We start from the raw sequence: 26,783 nt of genomic DNA on the forward strand, positions 1-26,783 counted from the left end.
TGTATGATCTAAACATCTAGACTCTACCCACGTCACTTTACCGCTCATGCGCTTTCCACTGCACCGTCCATTATAGATACTGAAATTCCTGGAATGTCCTGTCTGAGGGTACCAATCTTGATCCCCGTAATGTATCGAACTTTAAAATATAATATTATATTTCAATATTCAATATAACAAATATTATATTATTATTTACATTTTATAAGCAATAAACAACTTACTCACCATAAACTGCGTAGTTAATTATAAGGGCCACACATCTCTCCGCGTTGTCTGTAAAAGGAAAAAAGATTCAAATTTATTAAAATTTATCATTAAAAATTTTAAATAATCTAAACTTTACAATTTTACCTAGGATCAATTTGTGCTTCGATCCATGGACCATGAGTTTTTACAGCTTATACATTAAAATATTCCCGGTTCCTGACTCTTTTCATCCCATAGAATCTAGAATCAAAATTATCATCATTAAGAAGCCTCTCTTGTTGTAGAAAGGTATAGTATCATCAGTGACACAATGCTCTTGAGGCCTTTCAGTTTTATGAAGCTTGATAATATAGATTTATCGATATAATATATTATATATAATATATAATATATATCGATATAAGCACTAATTTGAGATTTATTTGAAAAGAATTTGAAGTTTGGAAGTAAAGTTAGTTTAAAAACGAACCTATAGTTTTTTTTTAGAAGTAAAACAAATGACCTTGCAATCTTATAGTGTAGCAAACAGTTTTTATAAGTGCAGGTTCATTATTATTATTTTAAGTAGAAATTAACAAGAATGTTAAATAGATTTAGTGTGAACTCTTGTGTCAAAATTATGAACTATATATTCAGATGCAAAGGAGGAAGTTGTCTAAAATATTTCATTATGTTTTCAAAACATTACCATAGCAATTCTTAATACTTTCAGAATCAGAATTAATTTTAAAAAATTATTGTAAAGCCAAATTTTACTTCAAAATGTTCATTTCAAAAATTTTAAAAATTTTACTATACAGAATTCAATACCCCAAACCCTGTGAACATTTAGTTTTTGTAACAAACTATACACTGTAAAATATTTAGCCTACTAAATATACATAATAGACACAGGCTATTCTCTTTCAAAGTTTTTGTAAAAATCTATTAAAGTCAGGAGGCTTCATTTTACATGGTGTTGAATTTAGAGTGATAAGTTTAAAGTGTTGATGGTGTCGACTGTCGACTAGGTCGAGCTTATCGAGTTTAGAGTTTAGAGTTCAGAGTGTTGAGTAAAGGGTGTTGAGTTTAAAGCTTAAAGATTGGTTAAGGTGTTAGGTGGTTCAGAGTTTAGAGTGTTATTTCCGGGGTGTGTAAATTGTAGTATCCTATGCTTTGTGCTATTGTTTATTTAACCCCCCCCCCCCCCCTCCTTGATTTTTATCCTGTTACCCCCCTTACCTCCCTCTCTCCCCCTCGGCCATATATCTGTATATTCCATGTCTACAGCAGGACAAAGTAAAATCCCTCCCCTAGGCCCCTAAATATTTATCTATATCTAGAACCTTGATGATCTATGTCTTCAGTCAAAGTCACAACAACAGTTCTAAGATTAGAATTTGATGAATTTTATTGCAGATTACCACTCTAATTGTTTGCAGATGTTTTGTTATATATCACTAAATTTTGATACATTTTTATGAAGTTCATGAAAACATGAGAATAAAAATTTAACCAACATTTTTCAAAAACTTTTTTTTTAAATTTGGTCTTGCGATTTTTTTACTGTTCCAAAAATATTTTTGAATCTTTTCACATGTGTTATGGTTAAGTCTAACCAAATAAAACTTTTAAAATTATTGTCAAAAAAAATTTTAATTTTTTTTTAGATACCTTGTATATACGTATATAGATATATCGGTTATAGATAGATAGAAAAATAGGTATATAGAGGGGAAAGGTTGGTTTATGATGGGCTCAATATTGTGCATAACTTTGGATCAAATATCATGGGTGGAATTCACTTCAGAGGACACAAGACACCATTAAATTTCCTATTGGTAGGTCAGCGAGCAATGATGATGCGCTTAAACAACATGGTTTACAATACTACATTCTTTAGTTAATTATATTGCTAACCTCTAGGTGTCTCAATACTTTGTTTATATTTTAAAAATATATATATTTTAAAAGTATTAGATTTAGACTAATCGCTATATAAAGGCATAATACAAACACTCTTTTAGATTAGAAAACTACTACATTGTATAATATCTAAATATAAATCTTCAGAGTTAAATGGTAAAAAAAATATATTTCTTTTGCTAACACTCATTCTATATCGACGCATACAGAAACTCCATTATTTAAATACCAAAATCTACTTTGAGGTGGTTATCAATAACTGATGGCCTATTTAGGGATACAAGTAAACCCGCACATAAGAACTGTGAAATAAAGATTGAGATTGGGTTACGGGAAACTACAGGCAAACCTGTGTCCCAGCTCATGTTTGATCATCAACCTGCACCATGTCCACATTTTTTTTTAACTGAAACAAGAGCTATTATTTGCTGATGAAGGTCCATGCCAGTAATGATAATTATTCAACCAAGAGAGAAACTAATTAATATTTAATCCATTGATGATAATTATTTAACCAAGAGAGAAACTAATTAATATTTAATCCATTGATGATAATTATTTAACCAAGAGAGAAACTAATTAATATTAAATCCATTGATGATAATTTTTCAACCAAGAGAGAAATTAATTAATATTTAATCCATTGATGATAATTATTTAACCAAGAGAGAAATTAATTAATATTTAATTCATTGATGATAATAATTTAACCAAGAGAGAAATTAATTAATATTTAATCCATTGATGATAATTATTTAACCAAGAGAGAAATTAATTAATANTTGAGTTTAGAGTGTTGAGTTTTAAGTGTTGAGTTTAGAGTGTTGAGTTTTAAATGTTGAGTTTACAGTGTTGAGTTTTAAATGTTGAGTTTAAAGTGTTGAGTTGAAAGTGTTTAGTCTAATAGTATTTTGAGTTTAGAGTGTTTATTTTATAGTGTTTGTTTATGATTTTGAGTGTTCAGTTTAGCATGTAGAGTTTAAAGTGTTGAGTCGAGGGTGTTGAGTTTAGAGTTTTGATTTATGGTTGTTGAGTTTAGTTTTGTTTAGAGTGTTAAAGGGACCATATAGTCTGTAATACGTCACCAGCACTTTTGCCAATGGCAGTGCAGTACCAGTGTCATGTGATACAGACGAAAATCACATGACTAGTAAACTGCACTGCCATTGGCTGAAGCAAAAAAAATTAGAAGAATTAAAAATAAAAATTTAAAAATTATAATAAGAGCAAACCTGAGATTCTCAGGCTCCTGTGGGATATAACCGTTTTCAGATTGGTTGCGTATTTGCTGAATATGATCTGTTTAAACATACTACTTTTATATAAAATTCTATATATATGGATTTTCGAATAATATTGACATGATTTTAAATCAATTTCTCGAGACAGGAACATCAGATAGATGTCTTGAATGTATCCTATAATGCCTGAGATTCTCAGGTTTACCCCTTTCATTTTTCAGTTTAGAGTGTTTAGTTCATAGTGTTTTGAGTTCATGGGATACTTAAAGGGACAGTAAAGGAAAAATGAAAGGTGGTATAGCTAGGCTGAAAGCTAATCACTTTAGCTCTTGATCGCGACCCATGAAAGTTTTATCTGATGTTCCTGTCTCGAGAAACTGATATAAAACTGTGTTAAAATTATACGAAAATTCATATATGTAAAATTTTGAAAATCTGAAACTTAAATCACGTGACCAGAACTATCACCAATGGCAGAGCAGTATACTGGTCACGTGTCTCCGCCTGTATCACGTGACCACTTTACTGCACTGCCATTGGTGGAATTTCTGGTCAAGTAATACGGACGTAAAAATAAATTATGAATGAAATCTGTTGAAAAAAGAAACAACAAATATAAAAGTAAACCTAAATTACAATTAGCTTTCTCTGGGATATCATCGTTTTCAGATTGGTTGCTTAATTGCTTAATATGATCTGTTTAAACCTACTACTTTTATACAAAATTGTATATACATTAATTTTCGTATAGATTTGACACAGTTTTATATCAATTTCTCAAGACAGGAACATCAGATATGACTTTCATGGGTCGCGATCAAGAGCTAAAGTGATTAGCTTTCAGCCTGTACCCCCTTTCATTTTTCCTTTACTGTCCCTTTGACACTCTAAACTCAACACTTATGGATGATAATTATTTGACAAGATGGAAACTAATGAATATCTAATCTAAGCAGAAATGATGTGAATTAATGAATATCTAATCTAATCAGAAATGATGAGAACTAATGAATATTTAATCTAATCAGAAATGATGGAAACTATTGAATATTTAATCTAATCAGAAATGATGGAAACTAATAAATATTTAATCTAACCAGAAATGATGGAAACTAATAAATATTTAATCTAATCAGAAATGATGAGAACTAATGAATATTTAATCTAACCAGAAATGATGGAAACTAATAAATATTTAATCTAATCAGAAATGATGAGGACTAATAAATATTTAATCTAATCAGAAATGATGGAAACTAATGAATATGTTATCTAATCAGAAATGATGGAAACTAATGAATATTTAATCTAATCAGAAATGAAACTAATAAATATTTAATCTAATCAGAAATGATGAGGACTAATAAATATTTAATCTAATCAGAAATGATGGAAACTAATGAATATTTAATCTAATCAGAAATGATGGAAACTAATGAATATTTAATCTAATCAGAAATGATGGAAACTAATGAAAACTAATGGCTGCAGAATTTTAAGCTCAAACTTTAAAATATCTGCAAAGCATTAAAGTCTAGATTGTAATTTTCAACTGTTAAAATAGTTTCAACTTTCAATAAAAATATTCCTTGAATCTAAAAGCTGAATGTTATTATTTAATGTATAATAAAAGCTAAATCTTATTATTTAATGTATAATAAAAAGATATGAAATAATGTTTTTTCTACATTTTTCCTTTAAAATAAATCAGATGTTTCTGCAACGTTTTCAGGATTTACATGAAGTTTCCATTGTGAAATATATAAAGCTGTATAGATAACGTTTCTCTTATATTTCTACCAACCAAAGATATTGATTCTACAAGACGTACAATAAGCTATTTTATTTTTCATGTGAATTTCAATTTTTTTAGTTTCAATAAAAACTACACACACACTGTTCTGTAGTATTTTATGAGAGGGCCTGTGAAATAAAATAAAAGCTGGGAATGTTATTTGACAAAAAATACATACTTTCCTCACTTGCCACTGTTTTTGTCTGAAAATTTAAATTTTTTGATCTCATAAATTTTGATGTTAATATTTGAATATAATTTGGAAATAATTAACGTCTTGTAAAATAGATATTTTGATGTCTATTCATATATTAAAGTGGACATCTTGTAAAATAGATATGTTGATGTCTATACATATACTAAAGTGGAAGTCTTGTAAAATGGATATTTTGATGCCTACATGAACTAAAGTGGACGTCTTGTAAAATAGATATGTTGATGTCTATACAAGAACTAAAGTGGACGTCTTGTAAATAGATATTTTGATGTCTATACATGAACTAAAGTGGACGTCTTGTAAAATGGATATTTTGATGTCTATACATGAACTAAAGTGGACGTCTTGTAAAATAGATATTTTGATGTCTATACATGAACTAAAGTGGCCGTCTTGTAAAATAGATATTTTGATGTCTTTACATGAATTAAAGTGGACGTCTTGTAAAATAGATATTTTGATGTATTTTGAACTAAAGCAAAGCTCTCTGGACAAATTCCTGCACCCATAAAACTGAATTGAGCGTAATGGGCAGTAATGTTGGTCTTGGGGGAGAATATAAGGGAGGATATAGAGGAGGGAGGGAGAAAACCGACGGAAAGGGGGGAATGAAAACAGTGGAAATTGAATTACTTGATTCACAAAATTCGGTTTCATGTTGCAAAACTGTTTATAAAGTTTCCGGCTTCAAATTACCTGATCTACCCTCCACTAGCTCCGTAGCTACCACCTGCCGCAGATAATACATCCATTTAATAACCCTGTCCTGTTCCTCTGATTGGATGAACTAGTAGACTAGGTATATTTTGATTGGCTGGATCTTGGTTGTCATATCGATTTAAGTTTTCCATCAAGTTCAATTTATTTCCGCAGGGAGTCTCTAAAATCAATTTTTATCTTAATTACAGTCAACATTGTAGAAAAGACAATCAATTCTATGAAGAAGTTTAATGTGAAAATAGTTCCCTAGAATTATTTAATATGAATAGGATACTAAATTGCATGGAAACATTAAATAGAAATACAAATTTGAAAACACAAGCAATATAGGAAGGATGCGGTTTACATTCACATTAACCGTTAAACTATTAAACTTTTCCAAGTTCAGATTTATTACGACATACAAAGTCATTTATAGGATTGAGTGATGAGCGTGAAGTAGGGGAGAGAGAGGTTGCAGAGTTAGGAACAATGTACAGGAACGCCCAACTCAAATATACGTAAAGTGTGTACTGTACTCTGTGGGAGGAATGTAAACAAACCCAGTGCCCCAACAGAAGTTGAAGGGAAAGGACTACAGCTCTGATGTGATATTACAGTCCAACAAAAAAACAAGTTAATAAATCAAGTTAGAGCAAATACTTATGATTTTTGGCTTTCTGGTCAATATGGAAAATGCAGTAGCACTATTGACGCATCAGATATGGTAGTTCCTGGTTTATATATTTCTTGTCGTAGATGAAGTCTATGAGAACGGGTTAAGATTGCCTAATTACTTAGGGCTTATTACATACTCATGCTCTAACTTTTCAAGGGAAATTTAAAAGCTGAAGAAAGAATTAGAAAAGTACCCATTTACCCGCACGTTTAGACCTTACAATTTAAATTGAACAAAATAGAAATTTAAAATCTTGTTTAGTAGTCTAATTATTATAATATTAAAATGCCCTGTTCAAGGGGGGGGGGAGGGGGCAGGGGGTAGTTAGATAAATCAAGAATGTTTATATAAGTAAAAGAAACAGACAAGATTGTTTTATCAGATGCTTGAACTACACTCAAGGTTATATACAACTTTACATCTTCACAGATCAAATATACAGGTTTATAAAACATCTTCACAGATCAAATATACAGGTTTATAAAACAGATCAAATATACAGGTTTATAAAACAGATCAAATATACAGGTTTATAAACACATGCAGAAAACAATTTTGGGAAATTCAAACTTTTTCACTCTAAGAAATTTTGGTTTGGAAGATGTATATATAATTGAATTCTAGCTGAAATTTAAATGTTTGAAAAACTGACATAATAAAAAATTTCTCACATATGATAATTTGTGGAAAATCGCAAACATTTTCAAAATTGACTTTAACACGTAATAGCTGATGACTCGCTTCAAATTTTAAGTTTACAATCTTTAATTTTGAACCTGATGGTTTATACCCTTTGATATTTAAAATTGTAGAAACTGCATCAAGTCATAATTTGAAATATCAAAGGTTTACATCCGTCAGATTGCAAAGATGTAAGAATTAGAAAAATAAAGTTATAGGGAGGAAGAAAACAGTTTAATCCTTTGTATTTTTATAGTTCTTGTATGATTAATTGCACATCATCATAAGGAATGTTTGCAAAAAAAGAAACCATAGCAAAATTATGAATTGATATCTTTAAATGTTATCTGATATTTTTATCAAGATTTTTTGTAGAATATAAGTTTTAAAATTGATTTCTATTTTTTTTGTAATAAAATTATTTTAATGTCATGTTATGATCAAAATATTCAGAGAGCATAATAAACTTTTTTAAATAAAGTTGCAGAAAAAAGAGTCATTTTTTTCTATAGATGTGTAGATTATTTTGATTCCTGTAGAATAATATCAGGGAGGTTTGTTTAATTTTAGAATTTCTGTTGTTTACTTATAGTTTACTAGGGAGGGACAGCATGCAGGGGGAGGGTAGTGAGGGGGAGGGAGGGACAGCATGCAGGGGTAGGGTAGTGAGGGGGAGGGAGGGACAGCCTGCAGGGGTAGGGTTATAGTGAGGGGGAGGGGCGGACAGAGGTGGACGAGTCAGATTAAAAGTGGGCGGAGCTAAAATCTGGAGCTTGGGGGCGGGTTACATTTATTTTTATTAAAAGTTTTTCATAATTCAAATTTTTTTTAAATTAGATTTTTTAAAATTAAAATAAATACGTGCAATTCAAAAGTTGCAGAGGTTTTTAGTTCGTAAAAATTGTTCTTGAACAGAATTTCTATCTATCTATATTTAAGGTATCGAGTAGATAATTATGCTCTTTTAACCCCGCAAATGTTAAAATAATCATTTAAAATGTCATTTTGTATAGATCGTGTTTTGTGATATGTGAAAGAAATTATGATTTAAAACTTATAAATTAGAAGATCAATTATTAAATGGTATATTTAGGGCCTTTAAAGTGTAAGTACATTATGACAAATATTGCTGTTGTTTATAAATAAAAAACAGTGACAAATTATGAAATAAAATCTAGTATAGAAAATTAAGTATAGAAAATAAAACATAAGTGAAATGTAGTTACTTATAAATACGATGATATCCTAACCATAACCAGGGAAAGCCTGAATAGCCTCAAAATCAGTAATTATATTTTTTCTGCCCACTTTGGTATCATAATGAATGCCATCTGGGTCTCTCTACCCTGCCAATCTACTCTTTTTCCAATCGGTAAATGAGTATCAATCATAACGAAGCAGTGGCTGCAGTATATAAAACCAAAAAAATAAAAGAGATAAGCTCTTAACCATGCTTAATGCCAATCTTGGGGAAATTCTGTTCTGAGAGAGAAATTATTGTGCAAGGTTTGATGTGTTCCGCCGGAAACTTAATAAAGCGGTTATTACTGCAGTCAAACCAAATGTGAATAGCAAAAGGTCACTGACAAATTGAGAAAAGATTTGTAATCAGAGTACCATAAGCAGTGGCCGATGGAGGGTTATGGGGGTTAATAATTTTACTTATTCAACTGAAACAAAAAAGGTAAATTTTAGCAAAAAAATAATTAATTAATGCAATAGTGTACTTGCACTATATATATCAAATTATTTATAACGCTCTTTATACTCTTTTTATATATAAAGTAAAATAAACATACATAAATTATATCTTACTCAATTACAAATTTACGCTGGGTGATTGTATTTTGACAATTAGGACAAATTTCATGAGAACTAACAACTTTTTGTGATATGTGAAAGAATAATGATTTAAAACTTTTTTGTTAGAACGTTTTAAGTTGTTATAATATTCATAATCCCCTCCCATGGTCCCACCCTTCCCCCTCCTCTTCACCTGACCTGGTCGCTCAGTAATGATTCTCTGATTGGCCGAATAGTGACCATACCTATCCGTGATTGGTCGGACAGGCAGGAACTGAATGATTTAGTGTTTTAAATAACCGCTAGGCGTCACTAAATATTGGAAAGATTTTAATTGAAAGGTAAGTTTGTAAAATAAGTACATTATGACAAATATTGCTGTTGTTTATAAATAAAAAACAGTGACAAATTATGAAATAAAATCTAGTATAGAAAATTAAGTATAGAAAATAAAACATAAGTGAAATGTAGTTACTTATAAATACGATGATATCCTAACCATAACCAGGGAAAGCCTGAATAGCCTCAAAATCAGTAATTATATTTTTTCTGCCCACTTTGGTATCATAATGAATGCCATCTGGGTCTCTCTACCCTGCCAATCTACTCTTTTTCCAATCGGTAAATGAGTATCAATCATAACGAAGCAGTGGCTGCAGTATATAAAACCAAAAAAATAAAAGAGATAAGCTCTTAACCATGCTTAATGCCAATCTTGGGGAAATTCTGTTCTGAGAGAGAAATTATTGTGCAAGGTTTGATGTGTTCCGCCGGAAACTTAATAAAGCGGTTATTACTGCAGTCAAACCAAATGTGAATAGCAAAAGGTCACTGACAAATTGAGAAAAGATTTGTAATCAGAGTTACCATAAGCAGTGGCCGATGGAGGGTTATGGGGGTTAATAATTTTACTTATTCAACTGAAACAAAAAAGATAAATTTTAGCAAAAAAATAATTAATTAATGCAATAGTGTACTTGCACTATATATATCAAATTATTTATAACGCTCTTTTTACTCTTTTTATATATAAAGTAAAATAAACATACATAAATTATATCTTACTCAATTACAAATTTACACTGGGTGATTGTATTTTGACAATTAGGACAAATTTCATGAGAACTAACTCCAAAGGCAGTCTGGGGCATGAATTCAAATATATTCTCCAGTGCCCTCCAGTATAGTGCCCTTAACTTCATCATGTCCTTAATATCTTCTTTTTGATGAATATATTCTTCAAAAACTGTAACATATAGATGGTTCCCAGGGCATATGGTGGCTGTTTATCATGAATTTTCATATTGGTGGATATGCTATTTTATAAGAGCTGTTCAAAAAGTTAAAAAATATAATAACCTTTTAGGTATCAATTAGAAAAGGTGAAAGCTGAATTAAAGGTGGGAAAATTTGATAGAGTTTGTTAATCCCAGAAATGAATGGGAAATTGAAATCAAACCCAACTTAATCCTATAATTTAATATAAATCATTAATGAGGTTGAATATGCCGGGGGGGGGGGAAGTTTTCTAGGGGGAAGTGAAAAAAATTCTCAGAGCTTCGTGCGCCAAATACTGAATATTCACCCCACCCCCGTCAAAATCCTTATATCTGCCCCTGGCATAAAATTTGTTTGTTCTTTAACAGAATATTCTATTTATTATATAGATCAGGTTGAGAAGAGAAATGCTCAATTTTTAAAAAAATCTCAATTTTGAAATAATAGTTTAAAATGTCATTTTGTAATGTATAGAACTTTTTGTGATATGTGAAAGAAATAATGATTTAAAACTTTTATGTTAGAAGGTTTAAATTGTAATAATATGCCTAATCCCCTCCCCTGGTTCCTTCCCCCTCCTCTTCACCTGACCTGGTCGCTGAGTAATGATTCTCTGATTGGCCAAACAGTGACCATACTGATCTGTGATTGGTCGGACCGGCAGGATCTGAGCAATTTAGTGTCATAAATAACCGGTAGGCGTCACTAAGTATTGGAAAGATTTTAATTGAAATGTAAGTTTGTGACAAAAGTACATTTTAAAAATTATTGTGGTTGTTTAAAAATAAAAAACAGCGACAAACTATGAAAAAAAAAATATAAAAAATTTAGTATAAATTACAGAGACAAAAGTGAAATATACATACATTAAATGAATAATATGGTAGTCTCGAGATTAAATAGCAATTGTAGATATTATGTAAGGCTTATAATAGATATTTTCTTTGACGCCGATCTCGGCTATAATAATATCGCTAGATTAGTTTTCAACTCTGGCGATCTCATTGATTCCCAGCCGGAACCATTAAACGAGTCTTATCAGATGATCAACCTGGCGAAGCAGTGGCTGCAGTTTACATAAAGAGATAATTTCTTAACTATAATTTATGCAAATCTTCGGGGAAATTCTGGCATTAAATTTGTTTGTTTTTTTAACAGAATATTCTATTTATTATCTATAAGGTTGAAAAGAGAAATGCTCTTTTTTAAAAAAAAACTTCAAATTTGAAATAATAGTTAAAAATGTCATTCTGTATAGAAATTTTTGTGATATGTGAAAGAAAAAATGATTTAAAACTTTTATGTTAGAAGGTTTAAATTGTTATAATATGCCTAATAACCCCACCCCCCCCTAGTCCCATCATTCCACCCCCTCTTCACCTGACCCGCTCGCAGAGTAATGATTCTCTGATTGGCCAAACGGTGACCATACTGATCTGTGATTGGTCGAACATGCAGGAACTGAATAATTTAATGTTTTAAATTACCGCTAGGTGTCACTAAATATCTATTAGAATTAAATTGAAATGTAAGTTTGTAAAATAAGTACATCTTATGAATTATTGTTGTTGTTTAAAAATAAAAATTACAAATTATGAAAAAAAATCTAGTATTGAAAGCTCGAACTGGGACAACTCCTCTGCCAGGTCTGCTATTGCTTCAGGTGGTATTCTTGGTAGCACCGCGGTGTAGTCAGTAACGACAATGAACTTATTCAATCTGAATAATGGATCAAATTTTTGAAGTTTATATATGTGAGCGAGCAACTCACCCTTGGAACTATAATAGTTGCACTCAGAGTTCCTGCATGTTCTCCCTTTTACACCTAAAAACCTATCAACATTATTATGCTCCTGAGACAAAACTGCACCAATTGCAGTTTTAGAGAAATCTATAGTTAAAATGAAAGGATTAGCGGCTGGAGAAAAGTCTGGTGTGGCTCTGCATGGTGCTGCTGCAAACATCTGTTTTTAAGAGTTAAAATTATTTTTCATCTCTGATGTCCATACAATCAACTTGTTATTTTTAACACTATTTAGTTCAGCCGTTACGTTTGCAAAACCTGGTAAAAAATCACGATAATAATTAGTGAAACCTAAAAATGCAGATAATTCTTTCCCGGTATGGGGCAGAAGCCATTATGTAATTTTCTGAACACAAGATGGGATTAATTTAACACCTTCTGCGTCTACTAGATGGCCTAGATATTCAACTTCTTCCTGAAATAAATGTGTTTTACCAGCATTTAATCTAATTCCTGCTTCTTTGTGGGCACTAAAAACTAAATGGATTAAATTAACATGAGTTTCCAAATCAGCAGAATGCACCAAGACATCGTCCAAATATGCGACAATGCCTGGTACACCTAAAATATCCACTAGTCTCTGAACAAACCTACAATATGAAGCGCCAGAGTTCTTGAGCCCAAATGACATCCTAATAAATTGATATAAACCGAAAGCGGTTGCAAAAGCTGTATTTGGCCGCGAGTCTTTCTCCACCTCTATGCAATGATACGCCTTAGAGGCGTCGAGCGTACTGAGCGGGGGAAGGTAGGCGGCCAATGAGCCACCACTATTTCCCCTTCCAGGCCACATATTAGCTTTTTTCTCTTCCGGCAGCCATGAGCCACCACTATTTCCCCTTCCGGGCCACCACATTTGACTCTTCCGGGCAAAACTACGTTATTAAATGGTATATTTAGGGCCTTTAAAGTGTAAAAAAAGTAGTTTTGTCCGGAAGAGTCAAATGTGGTGGTACGGAAGGGGAAATAGTGGTGGCTCATGGCTGCCGGAAGAGAAAAAAGCTAATATGTGGCCCGGAAGGGGAAATAGTGGTGGCTCATGGCCGCCTGCCTTCCCCTGCTCCCGTACTAAAGTACCTCGACTTACCTAAGGATCCTAAAATCTCAGAAATATTAGGGGTGGGGAAACTATCGGTCACGGAGAGGTCATTGACCCGGCGGAAGTCCAAAACCCATCTCGTCTCCCCGGTCTTCTTGGTCACGGGGACCAGGGGCGAGGACCAGGGGGACGAGCTGGGCTCAATAACCTCATTTTTCAACCATAAATCAAGTTGCGCGTGTAAATTATCTTTAAGATTCAGCAGTATCAGTCTCATTCTTTGATTTACAGGTCGGGCATTAGGTAGTAATTCAATTTTAAATGTTTCCCAGGTAGTTTTACCCACTTTACAGTCCTCAGTGGTAAAAATATCCTGATTATCATTTATCATTGAATGTACTAGTTTTTTTACATTTGGATTTGCTTGCAAATTCTTGTTTTCATTTAATTTTAAATCTGCCCAGATTTTCTCCGTGACCGCAGGATCCTTTACCCCTGTATTAATTACATTTACTTTGGACATAGATTTAGACTCAAAAATCATGGACCCGCTTGCAATTAATTGATTGGGCAAAATGTTGACATCTTTATCTGACAAATTAATATACATAATTACAAGTGACTTATCTTTATGTTGGGTTTTATGACGGTAGACAGCAGGTAGAGCACCGTCTAGGAGTTCCTCGTCAAGGGGTTGTATGTTAATAAAAGAAGCTGGATTGACGGGAACATTTCACTCTTCTGCCTGAGTCGTTTTTTTAGGCACCGTAACGAAGTTTTTTGATGTTATAAGCAAAATTGGTGCACCTTCATTGTCAATTGCAAATTCTTGAGGGGGGGGGGATTTCTTACAGGGGAGGGGGATTTTGTGACAAATTTTCTGGGGGTCTTTTTAAGAGGGCGGGATCAATTGTTTATATTTGCAATTAAGTCCTGACTCTCGCTGCTTGGCCTGTGATCTATCTGAGCTGAACCTGGTTCTAGAATTGGGCTCAGACTGTTTGATTTTAAAAAATTTATCCCAATTATAATTGGTAATGATAAATCTCTTAAAATCACAGCTGAGCCTGAAAAGATTGTTGACAAATTGTTAAACCTAATCTTAACCTGCAACTGACCTACTGTTTTCATCATCGAATTTGAACTAGCCCCATTTGCTGAGTTTAAATTTGACGGTATTAGTTGTCCTACTTCTCCCCCTAGATTATCTATGAAAAATTGCTCAATGATAGCCACGCCTGATGGAATCAGGGCGCCGGTATCTACAAGCAATTTTGTGTTTATAAAATTTTCACCTGTATTGTCCATGTCCATTGATACAGCACCTTCTAGGAACGATGTTGCCTCTATCACGTTGATGTCAGGTCTTCTGAACTTCTTAGCATCAGGTGCGCACCGAAAGTGTCCAGCTTGATTATGGAACTTGGATTTGCAGATGTTGCAAAACGTTCTCTCTCCATTCCTGGTGCATTCGGAGTGTTTATGAGATTCACCACAGAACCTACATACAATCGCTCTGCAATCTTTGAGCAAGTGGTCCTTTCCACATTTCCAGCAGCACTGCACTTTCCTCTCTCTCTGCGGGACGGCGATGGCATGGACATTTTGCTGCGGGTGTGTACTTTTAACCCTCTGTTGAAACTGCGATATTGAGTTGCAGGTGTACGACCACTGGAATGGAGTAGTAACCACAATTGATTTTGCTAATCTCGCCAGTTCTGTAGATTGAAATCCATCGCAGATCTTCTTCATAACCAGAGAGGCTTGTGACATCGTCCAGTTCGAGTTTGGGCCCCAGGCCTCTTCACCAGTCTCTCTAAATCGTTGGAGAAATGATTGTACGCTCTCTGTACTTGATTGATTAATCCCTTTATGGATTTCCAACATCGCCTGATCACGAGAGACTGGTGAATGAACTACGGTAGTAATAAGCTGCAGGAGGTTCAGGAACGTATACGATTCATCTCTTGCATCTTTACCAGCATCCAGGTTTACCAGGCTGTTCTTCAAACTCAGCGAACATGCATTATAAACCATTGCAATCTTGCCGATACGCGAGGTCACGAACGATTTACCGAATATATCCGCGAAAAATAAGGACCAATGTTTGAGTGACTTCTCTGAGAATTCTTGAATTTTGAGACCTTCAACAGTTCTTGAAATAATCTTGGCTTCGGCATCATTAATCTTTTCCCAGGGCATCGAGCTTCCAGGCTCTGCAGCGGGGAGGGTTTGATTTTTTAGGATTTCTCGAATCTTTTATCTTGTTTCCTCGCACTGTCGATCCTGGCTTCATTAGTAAGGGTTGACGCCAATGATTTTCGCAAGGATTCATCGAGTTCTGGAAGCTTGTCCAATGCATCTTCGAACACTTCTAGCTTTTGTTCCACGGGATTCTTATAAGCTGGCAGGAACACGTCTTTCAACCAGGACAAGAACCAGTCCGGTCTCCCTACGGGACTAACAAACGATTTGGATTTAAAAAACATTCTGTCCGTCTGTTTTCTTAATTTGTGTAACTAACTCCCGTTATACTTAACTTAGGTCGGTCCGTCGTAAACATTAAAGTTCGATGAAAATAAATGCGCCATTATTCTGATAAATTTTGCAATAAAAGCAAGGAAATCTTAAATAAAATCAATGATTACCTCAGATTTAAATTAAATATTCCTATCTATCTATCTATCTATCTATCTATCTATCTATCTATTTATCTATCTATCTATCTATCTATCTATCTATCTATCTATAGTTTGCTCAAGGTAGTTTTCTACCATGAGCTGGGAAATATATTTACATACATTTGTAAAATTAGTTTTGGACAACAAACAACTTTATTTTATACAATGTATCCTCAAATTGAATTTTTCTAACATATCTAAAAATAAATATAAATATCTAACAAACATTTTAGGTCAAATTTAAAAATTTGTATTTCTGTAAAATATGAAACTTTATGTAAATAAAACAATAGTAATTTAAGGCTTTAAAATATGTTTGTTTTTTTGTCTAGATTTTCATCAAATTTTTATTTTTTATTTTTTGCTGTTAGAAAATTCAAAACTGCACTCCACCGAAACAGCTACATTCTCTAAAGGAATGTTTTTGCCACAAACTTCAATTTTCTAATTTCCATTCTGACACCATCAGGTTGCAAAGATGTATGGATTAGAAAATATGATATGGCTGCTAAAGAGCTAATCATGATCTGACTTGTTTGAAATCGTTTTGTTCCATTCTAGAAGGAGGGCTTCCACCTAGATCCTTCTGAATCTAGTCTTGTTCGTTCTTTTGCCAATTGTTCCATCCACGTTCCGTTCTGATATGTTCTTGGTGTTCTTAGTCTAAGAACGGTCCTTCCTGTTCTGTTCTGTTCTTGGTGTTTTTGGTCAAAGAATGGTCCATCCCGTTCCGTTGCGTTCTCTGTGTTCTTATAGTCAAGAACAGTTCCATCCCAAGTATTAAATTATTTATGCAATTTTCTTAAGAGGACTCATCTGACACTTCCTTTTGATACTGTAAGCTTGAAGGGGTCAAAAATAGAGAAAGAAAGTTTTTTTTAAATATCTATATTTTCATAGGATTTATTACAATAATATTTATATCAAATCTATATTTTCATATTTATACTAAATGTAATCATCAAAGCTTTCAAAAGGAACTTTTTTAGTTAAGCTTAGTTAAGTGAGATTTTACATATTTTTTTCATATGATATATTTTTACTTAAATGGAATACATGCATAATTTCAAGTGACCCTCCATTTATAGAGTGGCCATGTCTGATGTACCTTTAAAACCTTAATTTTCTCCACCATTTCTGAAGCAATGCATGGGTCACTTTTGTAGAGAACCCACGAATGAAAAAAAAATCTGTTTTCAAAATGGGAACCATGGATATTTGATGCAATTCTTGATCTGATTTGAAGGGTATTGTTGTGAATCAGTATTAATGAATTATGTCTGCAGTCACTCTAAACCTTTCAATTGATTATATTAATTAAACAGCTTTGTAGGTTTGTGAACTTTGGAGAAAAAAAATTACAAAATGATTTTAAAAAAAGGTAAGGAAAAGCATTAAAAATACTCCCTTCAAAATCAAGATTTCGAGATTTTTTTCAACAAATCTCCAGATGTAATATTAAATGAACCCCCCCCCCCCCTGTACACTTTCTAGTACACTTGGTATTATTGAGTACACAGGGTTTGGGGTATTGAATTCTCTGTAGTAAAATTTATGAATTTTTAAAACCTTTTCAATTGAACATTTGAAGTAAAGTTTAGCTTGATAATAATTTTTTAATTTAATTTTCATTCTGAATTAAGTAATTGAATTGTAATCTGTAATTTTTTGAAAAAGTTGTTAAATATTATAGACATACGTCCTCCTCTGCAACTGAGTGTAGTTCAAGGGCGTTTACAGAGACCTATATGTGTATATTTATTGTTTTCCTTTTCAAACTTATTTTGCGTACAAACCTTAATTGTGATGTATATCCCTGCTTTTACACCACCGTATCATTTCCTCCCTCAATGTTTTATATTACTTTGCTATTTACTTAACAACAGGTTTTGTGGATTTAAGACCGACCATTTCTAGCCGGTGGATTAAATTTCAGGAATGTGTCCTTGGATCTAGGGGGACAGGGCTGTTTTCAGGAATATTTTATAGAATATAAATATTGTTTTTTTCTCTCTGTGGGTCAGCCCCCATTGGCAAGGGCGTATTCAGGGGGGACAAGGGGGCAGTGCCCCCCCCCCTAGACTAGAGCTATTATACCTTTCAAATCTTAACCTTAAGAGCGAAGAACTTAAAGACCAGAACCATGATAGAAGAGAAGTTGTATTAATATTGTTTATGCTTGCAAGCACTTTCGAATAATTCATATATGCTTAGAAACCATGATTTGAGTAAGTCTCACCAAGTTTATCAGGGTAAATCTTAGATTTAAAGCCAGGTAGATGTCTATAAAAATGCCAAATGTATAACTCAGAGTCCTGAGCGCAAGTACCGCCACAGAGAAGCACTGTAGAATTTATATTTTCAACTATTTAACCAACCACGGATAAAAGTAATAAAGCAATTATAGAGTAAGTTTAATCGATTATTTTAATCTCAGACATTAAAGAACTTTAATATTTTCTTTAGGTACACAAACAATATTCTATTATTGTTAAAAATTTAATTATAGAGTTGATATTACCGACACCTAGCGTGTAAAATTAAACTAAACTCAAACATAGATATTCAGATATTCACCAATCAGGGAACCCTCCTGCTATTCCACTTGCCGCGGTCACATATTTAATAACAGTTTAAACTTGGATGGAAGGGGGGGGGCCGGGGGGAGTCTCCGGAGGAAGGTTAATCAATATGAAATATTAGACTTCAGTATGATTTATTAAACAATCATTTAATAATTATATTATTTTTACATATCTTTAATTCAGATATTCATATCTATTTTTTATAACTATTTTTCATATCTATTTTTCATATCTATTTTTCATATATATTTTTCATATCTATTTTTTATAACTATTTTTCATATCTATTTTTCATATCTATTTTTCATATCTATTTTTCATATCTATTTTTTATATCTATTTTTCCATAAATATTGGGTCTGTTTTCTCTAGCAAACAAAAACGTTTATTCAGTAAAGAATCAAACAATTTTGTCTCAATATAAATTCTATACAAATCTGTGATCATTAAACTTTTAATCTCTGTTTGTCTGTCTGTTTGTTTGTTTGTCCGATCATAGCTCAAGAACCACTAGACCGATTTACCCAATAAAATCCTTCAAGTGCGGGTAAACGGCGGGAGTAACTTTTAGTAACCTTGGCAGCAACGGGTTCCCAAGCTAGTTTGTTATATTATTTTGTGCATAGATACATCTATATACTTATACAAGTCTATATGTAGAGTGCCTTCTCCCCAACCTCCTCCGTTTGCAGATGTTAGGTTGCGTAGTATTTTGTAATATACTTCTTTATTTCGCTATCCCTCACAAACATAATAAAAAAGGGAGTAGGACATATATGAGTTTTCGTATTTATTCTATGCCTATCTTTTGCATATCTGTGTGTTGGTTTGTAATTGTTCACCCTCCGATCCCCACCAGTTCCCTTTTTTGCAGAAGTACAGGAAAGGTTGCGTAGTTTTTAGTATTATACCTCGCTATCACTCTATCCCTCACCATTCATTCTATTTTATATTTTGTATATTTGTTTCTTGGTTTGTTAAATGTTTAAAAATAATTTAGATTTTTTCAATAAAATTTTGTTCAAATTAAAGAAATGTTTTGTGATCAAAATAAAATACCTTTCAGCTGGTTGAAATAAATTATCTGAAAAAAACAAAGGAATCGAGTTTTTGCCACAAACTCAAATATTCTAATTCCTATATCTTTGCAAAGAACATTTATTTACATTTTGATGAAAAAAGCAAATTGGCAAAAAAAAACTTTTTTTCTTCCTTTTCTTGTTTCGTTTTTTTTAATGTTCAACGTTTCTTGCTGATGTTATTGATATAAGATAGGGTTAGAACTAAACATACAAATTACAATACTCTGATTTGCATCTGTAACTAAAAGATATGTATTACTTATACTGAAAGGGTAATATATGTGAACCTCCGTGCAAAGATGGATCACACTGAAATCTAACCAGATATGTATTACTTATACTGAAAGGGTAATATATGTGAACCTCCGTGCAAAGATGGATCACACTGTAATCTAACCAGAGCCCACGATTTAAAAAATTCGGGAAAATACGACTCGGGTCTAAGCTGTCGTTGGGCCTTATATTATTCACGGCTAGGGTTGTTAATCGTTTTTGTAAACGATCGTTAAACGATCGTTTTTTGTTTCGTTTTCAAAAACGATCGTTTCGTTTTCGAAAAAAGACGATCGTTTTTAAAAACGACCCACTCGTTTTGAACTTTTAGAAAACGAATAGCGATCGTTTTTGAAAACGATCGTTTTTATTAAAACGATTTGCGACCGTTTTTATACGATTGTATTTTAAAAAACGATCGTCTATGAAAAAACGATCGTTTCTGATTTTTTTTTTATTGACAATTATGTTAACGATCGTTAACGAAGGGTCGTCGTAAACGATCGTTAACGAAGGGTCGTCGTTAACGATCGTTAACGAAAGGTCGTCGTTAACGAAGGGTTGTCGTTAACGATCGTTAAAGAAACGACGAACTTTATCAAAACGGTTGTTTTTGGAAAAAAATTACTTGCAACTTCATTGAATGTCGTCTTACATGAAGTTTAACAGTTGTGGGGGAGTTAAAACTCCTTGATATTTTCTAAAAAAAACTACTCAATGATAAGTACAGATGCCCTCAGGTAGGTTTCCTCTCTTTGTTAACGAAGGGTCGTCGTTAACGATCGTTAACGAAACGACGAATTTTATAAAAACGATCGTTTTGAAAAACGATCGTTTTGAAAAACGCTCGTTTTGAAAAACGAGCGTTTTGAAAAACGATCGTTTTAAAAACGACCATTTTTGAAAAACGAACTTTTTAAAAAAATGATCGTTTTTAAAAACGATCGTTTCGTTTTCGGTTTTTCGTCGTCGTTATCACAACGAAACGATCGTTTTTCTGAAAAATGAAAACGTTAACATCCCTATTCACGGCTTGAGCTTTCGGAGTCAAGCTGCATCTTATTTTCCAAAAACCGGTGTAACATTCTTTTCGGCAGATTTTCATGGTAGGAATTGGCGCATCCAGGGTTTTTATGAGAACAAGACAGGGGCGGGGGACATTCTCCCCCCTGACAGATTCAGGGAGGGGGGACATTCCCCCCCCTGAATTTGGAATTTTTTGTTCCTATTTTCAGAATAGCTTCTCAATAGCATGCTTAAGGGAAAGAAACCCTAGTGCAAAACAGGAAAAATATCTGTCTTATAATAAACTGTAATGTGTGAAAAGTTAAAAATCTAGTTTCTTTATAGTCATTAATTTTGACTTTTTTTGAGTCTTTTAAGTCAAAAAAAATGTTCGCCTGCGCCGCGATTTTTTGTTCCTAATTATGAATTTTTTGTTCCTAAAAAATCTTGCCCCCCCCCCACACTTAAATCCTGTATCCGCCTCTGGAACAAGACTCCACATTGAGCCTTATTCTCTGCTAAAACCAACCAAGGTCGGTTTTATTTTCATTGGGACTAACTCCTTAAGTCGAGTCGAAGAACTTGCAGTTGTCAATCACGTGATACAAGTCAGAGTTGGGTCTTAAAGTCGGGTTTGAGGAATTACGGTTCGAGCCGAAGTTTTTAAATCGCGGACTCAGGTGGAGAAGGTCAAATTCAAATGACATTTCTGTTCAGACTTTGTTAATCCGTTGCTCCTCTAGTTCTGATTGTACATGCAAGTGTAAGAAAAGCTAATCTATTTGGTTCCATATTATCGTTTAAAAACATTCTTGTTCCTTATCCATAACATTTCAATAAAAGGATAAAAACACAAGGATTTCAATCTTTCATACATTTTGGAAATTCACGACGGACCCCTTGAAAGCGTTTCATCAATAATGTTATAGATATTATTATTTTATTTATTAGGAACTAAGGGAATTGAGCCTTTGCAACAAACTCTGATTTTCTAATCACTTTATCTTTGAAACCAAATGTTGCAGACCTTAGATATTTCAAACTATGAATTCTGTAAGATCAAATAATCCAAGTTTGAAATATCGAGTTCTAAGGATATTGAGGTTTAAATATTTGATTTTGTTCCAAAGACTCAATTTCTTTGTCAAGGATTAAAGTTGTAAACATATATCTAATTTATACCTGCAAACACTTGAATTTTCGCATACAGTTCCTTTAAAACTTTCTATCGGTCGATTTTAACATTATGTCATGAAAATAGAAACTTTTAAGCCAAAAATTCTCTAATTAAATATTAATAGCAAAATCCAGGAACAGTAGTGAAAAAATACATGTGGCCATAAAAAGCTAAGGATCTAACTCTCCCCCCTCCCGTGCCTTTTCATGTTGTCATAGGGGGTTTTCAACCAGTTTTTAGAGATACAAGTATAATTATTTTTAATAAGAAGTTTAAAGATAGTTAACCGCTTAAAGGGGATGTTGATATAATTTAAAAGAAAAAATTTAAAAAGCTATCCTTTATCTGAGTAGTAATGAGAATATAATATTGTTATTTTTTATTCTGAAAATAGAAAAATTCTATTAATTTTCTTTTTTGTCTCTCTGCTGTATAAATCCTTTTGAAATTGATCAAGAGACCTCTCAACTAAAATGATCAATTTATAGATAAAAAGACAAAGATATCTTTCTAATTATATTACAGTTTTTAGAATCATTCATTATTCAAAATTAAGTAGCGAGTTCCTTTAATGCTTATGCTCAGCTACCCAAATATGGAATCCAAGAAAGGAAACGTGAATAAAACATTGTTTCTTCGAGTCAATAAGAACCTTACCAAATCAATTGAGTCTCTATAATTATAAATTTATTCAACGTTGATAAATGTATTAATACAGCTATACACAACGCTCTTGCAGAGCCAATTAACATATATTTTAACAGAAACATTCATTGAGAAAAACAAAATGGCAGTTTTTAAATTCATGCCGCGCTTTTCTTTTTATTAACGTACGGGCTCGTATATTTCTGAATGAAGGGCATTTCACGTTTAAAGTACATTTAACTATATAACGGTTAGATATTGGATTGTTAAAGGTTTATGTTCTGAAAGAATCACAGGAGAATGCAGTCTTGAAACACTACGGTTTAAATCACAGCCGAAGATCGGAGAGGTTTCGTGGATTTTTTCACATGAAATCCGAGGATTTCTTTTCACAAAATTTGTTTATGGATTTGGTATCGAGCTATACTTTAAGATAACTAATGATCATTTCATCAGATGATTTGTTTAAAATCCACATTTCAAGATTTAAGAATTTAGATCTCCGAATTAGCATATTTGGAATGAAAGCATTAGATTGGGTAGGAGAATACTTGGTTGAGATTCTAAGTTAAGAAATGAGGTATATCTGTAAACACACTGCCAATATAGCACGTGAAAATTGGAACCAAAAAACTGGCAACCGCTCGCAGTTTGGAACCAGTAAATGCTCGTCCAGACCCGGCTGTAAAACTGGTTTCAACACTAGCGTCAGGTTCCTCCGTGGTTCCAGGTTGGAACGGATCAAACGGTTTGGGTTTCTTCTCCTTATGCCAGGTTGGAACAACAAGATCTTCATCATGATCATCATAATCAGGTTCAGCTCCGCTCCCATCAACAGTAGGAGCTCCCCCGCTCCCCTGCAGCTCACCATAGTCCTCATCATCATATAGATCAGTCTGTTTAAGCTCCCCACTCCCCTCATCGTCCTGAGTATCACTTTTTCCTTTTCCTGTATCATCCCACCACTCTATATCCAACCCTCTGTAGGCTGACTTCAGCTGATTACTCAACCCCTGGAGCTTAAACTTTTGTTCCTCCAGGATTGTTTGTGTTGTATCCTGGGACACTGGAACCTCAGGGTTCTCCACCTGGTTTTTCAACCCGTCCTCCAGAACCTTCCCGTCGTAGTTCCCGACATCCTTCCCATTCCAGCAGCTGCTCCGGTCCCGGATATTTCTGTAGGGTTTCTCCATCTGTGTGTCACACATCTGGTAGGGGAGCAGGGACCAGAAACCCTCAACACTCTTCAGATTCTTCTTTAAATCCATTAACATGATTTCAAACTCGGATTTGGCAGGACGGGCCGGAGTTCGGTGTATCTTCTCTAGTCTTTTCTCAAACACAAACTGGGAGGATTGAGCTTCACGTCTAGAAAGTCTGGGGGTTCCACATTGTTCAAACACTTTCTGTGTTACCTGAAACAAAACTTTTTAATTAGAATTCTTGCAAAACTTTCTCAAAGCAATATTAAGAAGAGAAACTTTGTCAGCATTTTTGCTGCTAAACCGTCCGACACAAAACCGATTAAGGTTGGAGAAGAAATGGCAAAGTTTGGACGAGTTTAATTATACAGAGAGATGAAAGAGTAAAGAAAAACAAGATGTTTCTTTAAAGAATAAAGAGTGAATTTTACAATTGTTATAAAAACTGAATACGCTTATGAAGACATATTTAGTATTTCCCTTGAGTACTTAGAAGTGGGTTTAGAGAAATATATATTACATTTTGTCAGATTTCTCGAGAATAAACATTTTTCTTTTATTATAGTCTTCAACAAAAACTCTTTTCTAACTTACCAATAAACAATACAGAATACAGAGATATAGCTAGATAAACAATACAGGATACAGAGATACAGATAGATAAACAATACGGAATACAGAGATACAGATAGATAAACAATACGGAATACAGAGATATAGATAGATAAACAATACGGAATACAGAGATATAGATAGAGATAGATAGACAATACAGAATACAGATAGAGATATAGATAAACAATACAGAATACAGAGATATAGATTTTTAAAAATCCAATAATATAAATAGAAAAAAATTGTCTCTCTCTTCTTAATTTTTTAAGAAAAAATTGCCTTACATTTTAAAATCCAATTTTCGATACTTGCATGCTCCATCCCTCCCCTCTTTTAATCCGTCTCCAATAGATTTAGCTTAACTTTGTTTCATGACTTACTTTACATAGATTTAGGTCTATAATCCGTATTCGATATTAAACATTTAAGATAAAATATATAAATATATCCTTCAGTCTTACATTACAGTCTAACAGATATCCACCTCCCCTTCAGTCTATTACAGTCTTACAGATATCCCCCCCTCCCCTTCAGTCTATTACAGTCTTACAGATATCCCCCCTCCCCTTCAGTCTATTACAGTCTTACAGATATCCCCCTCCCCAACTTTATTTTTTAGTAATAATTCCTTTTGTATCTTTGTTACTCTCTACATATTCTGATCCAATTTATTTTTACAACCTGATGTAATAGACCTTTAATAAGCTATAGAAATATGTTAGAAAAAAATATTCAACATTGGAAATATCAAAGGTTTACATCATCAGGTTTCAAAGATAAAGGAATCGGAAAGTTAAAGAGTTTGAGGTAAGTAAAACATTTCAAAATGGAGGGAGGGGGGGGGGTCAAAATGAACAGTCGAGATAGATTGTTTACTTGAGAGTTGAGATGGGTTTATCAAACCTAGAGAGATTGTTTACTTGAGAGTTGAGATGGGTTTATCAAACCTAGAGAGATAATGAGATTTATTTCTTCTTTGTCGGTTGAATTAATGGTTGAATCTTTAGATACATTAGTTAATTCCGTCCTGTATAGTTTACAGGTCTTCTTATACTCAAATATATACAGGGGGGGCCAGAAATAATTAACATTAATAACATATTTTTCATTCATTTTTATTATAAAGTATTTTTCATGTTGTTTTGATTTTTAAAGTTTTTGTAAACGATGTAATTTTTTTTTGACACCCCTTGAGGCCAAATAAAGTAATGGCTGACCAAATATAGGCCTAGATAAGAAACCATAAAGAAAGCGACCATATTGAATTCCTATATACGCGTACAAACCGTAGTATTTGCTTTCAATTAGTTTTAGACTGTAGCGTTGAATAGAACTCGATATAAACCGTCCTTAGACGATAATTGATTAAAACCCAATAAAACCAAACCAAACCAAACCAAACCAAACATGGAGAATTGAGAAAATATAGAAATCCGCGAAAATGTATAAATATTTGTGGAACACATTTACCAGGAAACATTAAACTATTCTCAAATAGAAAATATTTCTGCTGGAAAATGATAAATATTTGGTTGATATTTATTTAGGGCTTAAGGTTGTATAAAAGGGTTTACATCTTTCTTAAAATATATTTATCTTTACAAAATTTACAAATATGTATTTGAGGTATTTCAATCAAAAACATAATACATGTCAAAGATTTATCAATTTTAAACGATTTCAAAGAAATTACATTTAAATAATTCCGATTTTAAAGATAAAACCCTGTGGAAAATTCCCAAATTGTGTAAATTATTGATGGTTTTGGACTCGCGCAGCGGCTTACTGCAATCATCTAATCGAATTCGAATTTAATTTAAATTTACAAACCTAATGGAGAGAGATCCAATACACTTTCATTATTTTCAATTCAATCATTTTTAGACTTTATAGAATAAAGATTCAGAAAATTCAAAAAAATGCAACAAAATTTTTTAATATTTTAATACTGAAATCGACAACAAAAATGTTCATGCAAATGGGAGGAATGAGAAGAGAAAAGGGGAGGGGGGTGTAGTGAAAGATGGAGGGAAGTATGAGTATCATTATCTAGATTATGTATATGAATATATTATTTATGTAAACAGACTAAATTGCCGCAAAAACTGTGAAATATGTTGCAGACAAATAGTTGGACTGCAGACAATCCCCCATAAAGATGGATAAA

The 26,783-nt window shown here is 32.9% G+C and overlaps 1 protein-coding gene across 1 annotated transcript in view; it reads right to left on the bottom strand.

Annotated features, from left to right (window-relative positions):
- Positions 1-22,824: 22,824 nt before the first annotated feature.
- The window catches only part of LOC111709814 (glypican-6), a gene marked incomplete in the record, with an annotated part of 9,902 nt that continues 5,943 nt past the window's right edge, over positions 22,825-26,783 (bottom strand). The window contains 1 exon segment of the mRNA XM_023483727.1: positions 22,825-24,221. Coding sequence (XP_023339495.1) covers positions 23,363-24,221 — 859 coding nt within the window.

This window comes from Eurytemora carolleeae, unplaced genomic scaffold (assembly GCF_000591075.1).
Source record: "Eurytemora carolleeae unplaced genomic scaffold, Eaff_2.0 scaffold1001, whole genome shotgun sequence".
NCBI lineage: Eukaryota > Metazoa > Arthropoda > Copepoda > Calanoida > Temoridae > Eurytemora > Eurytemora carolleeae.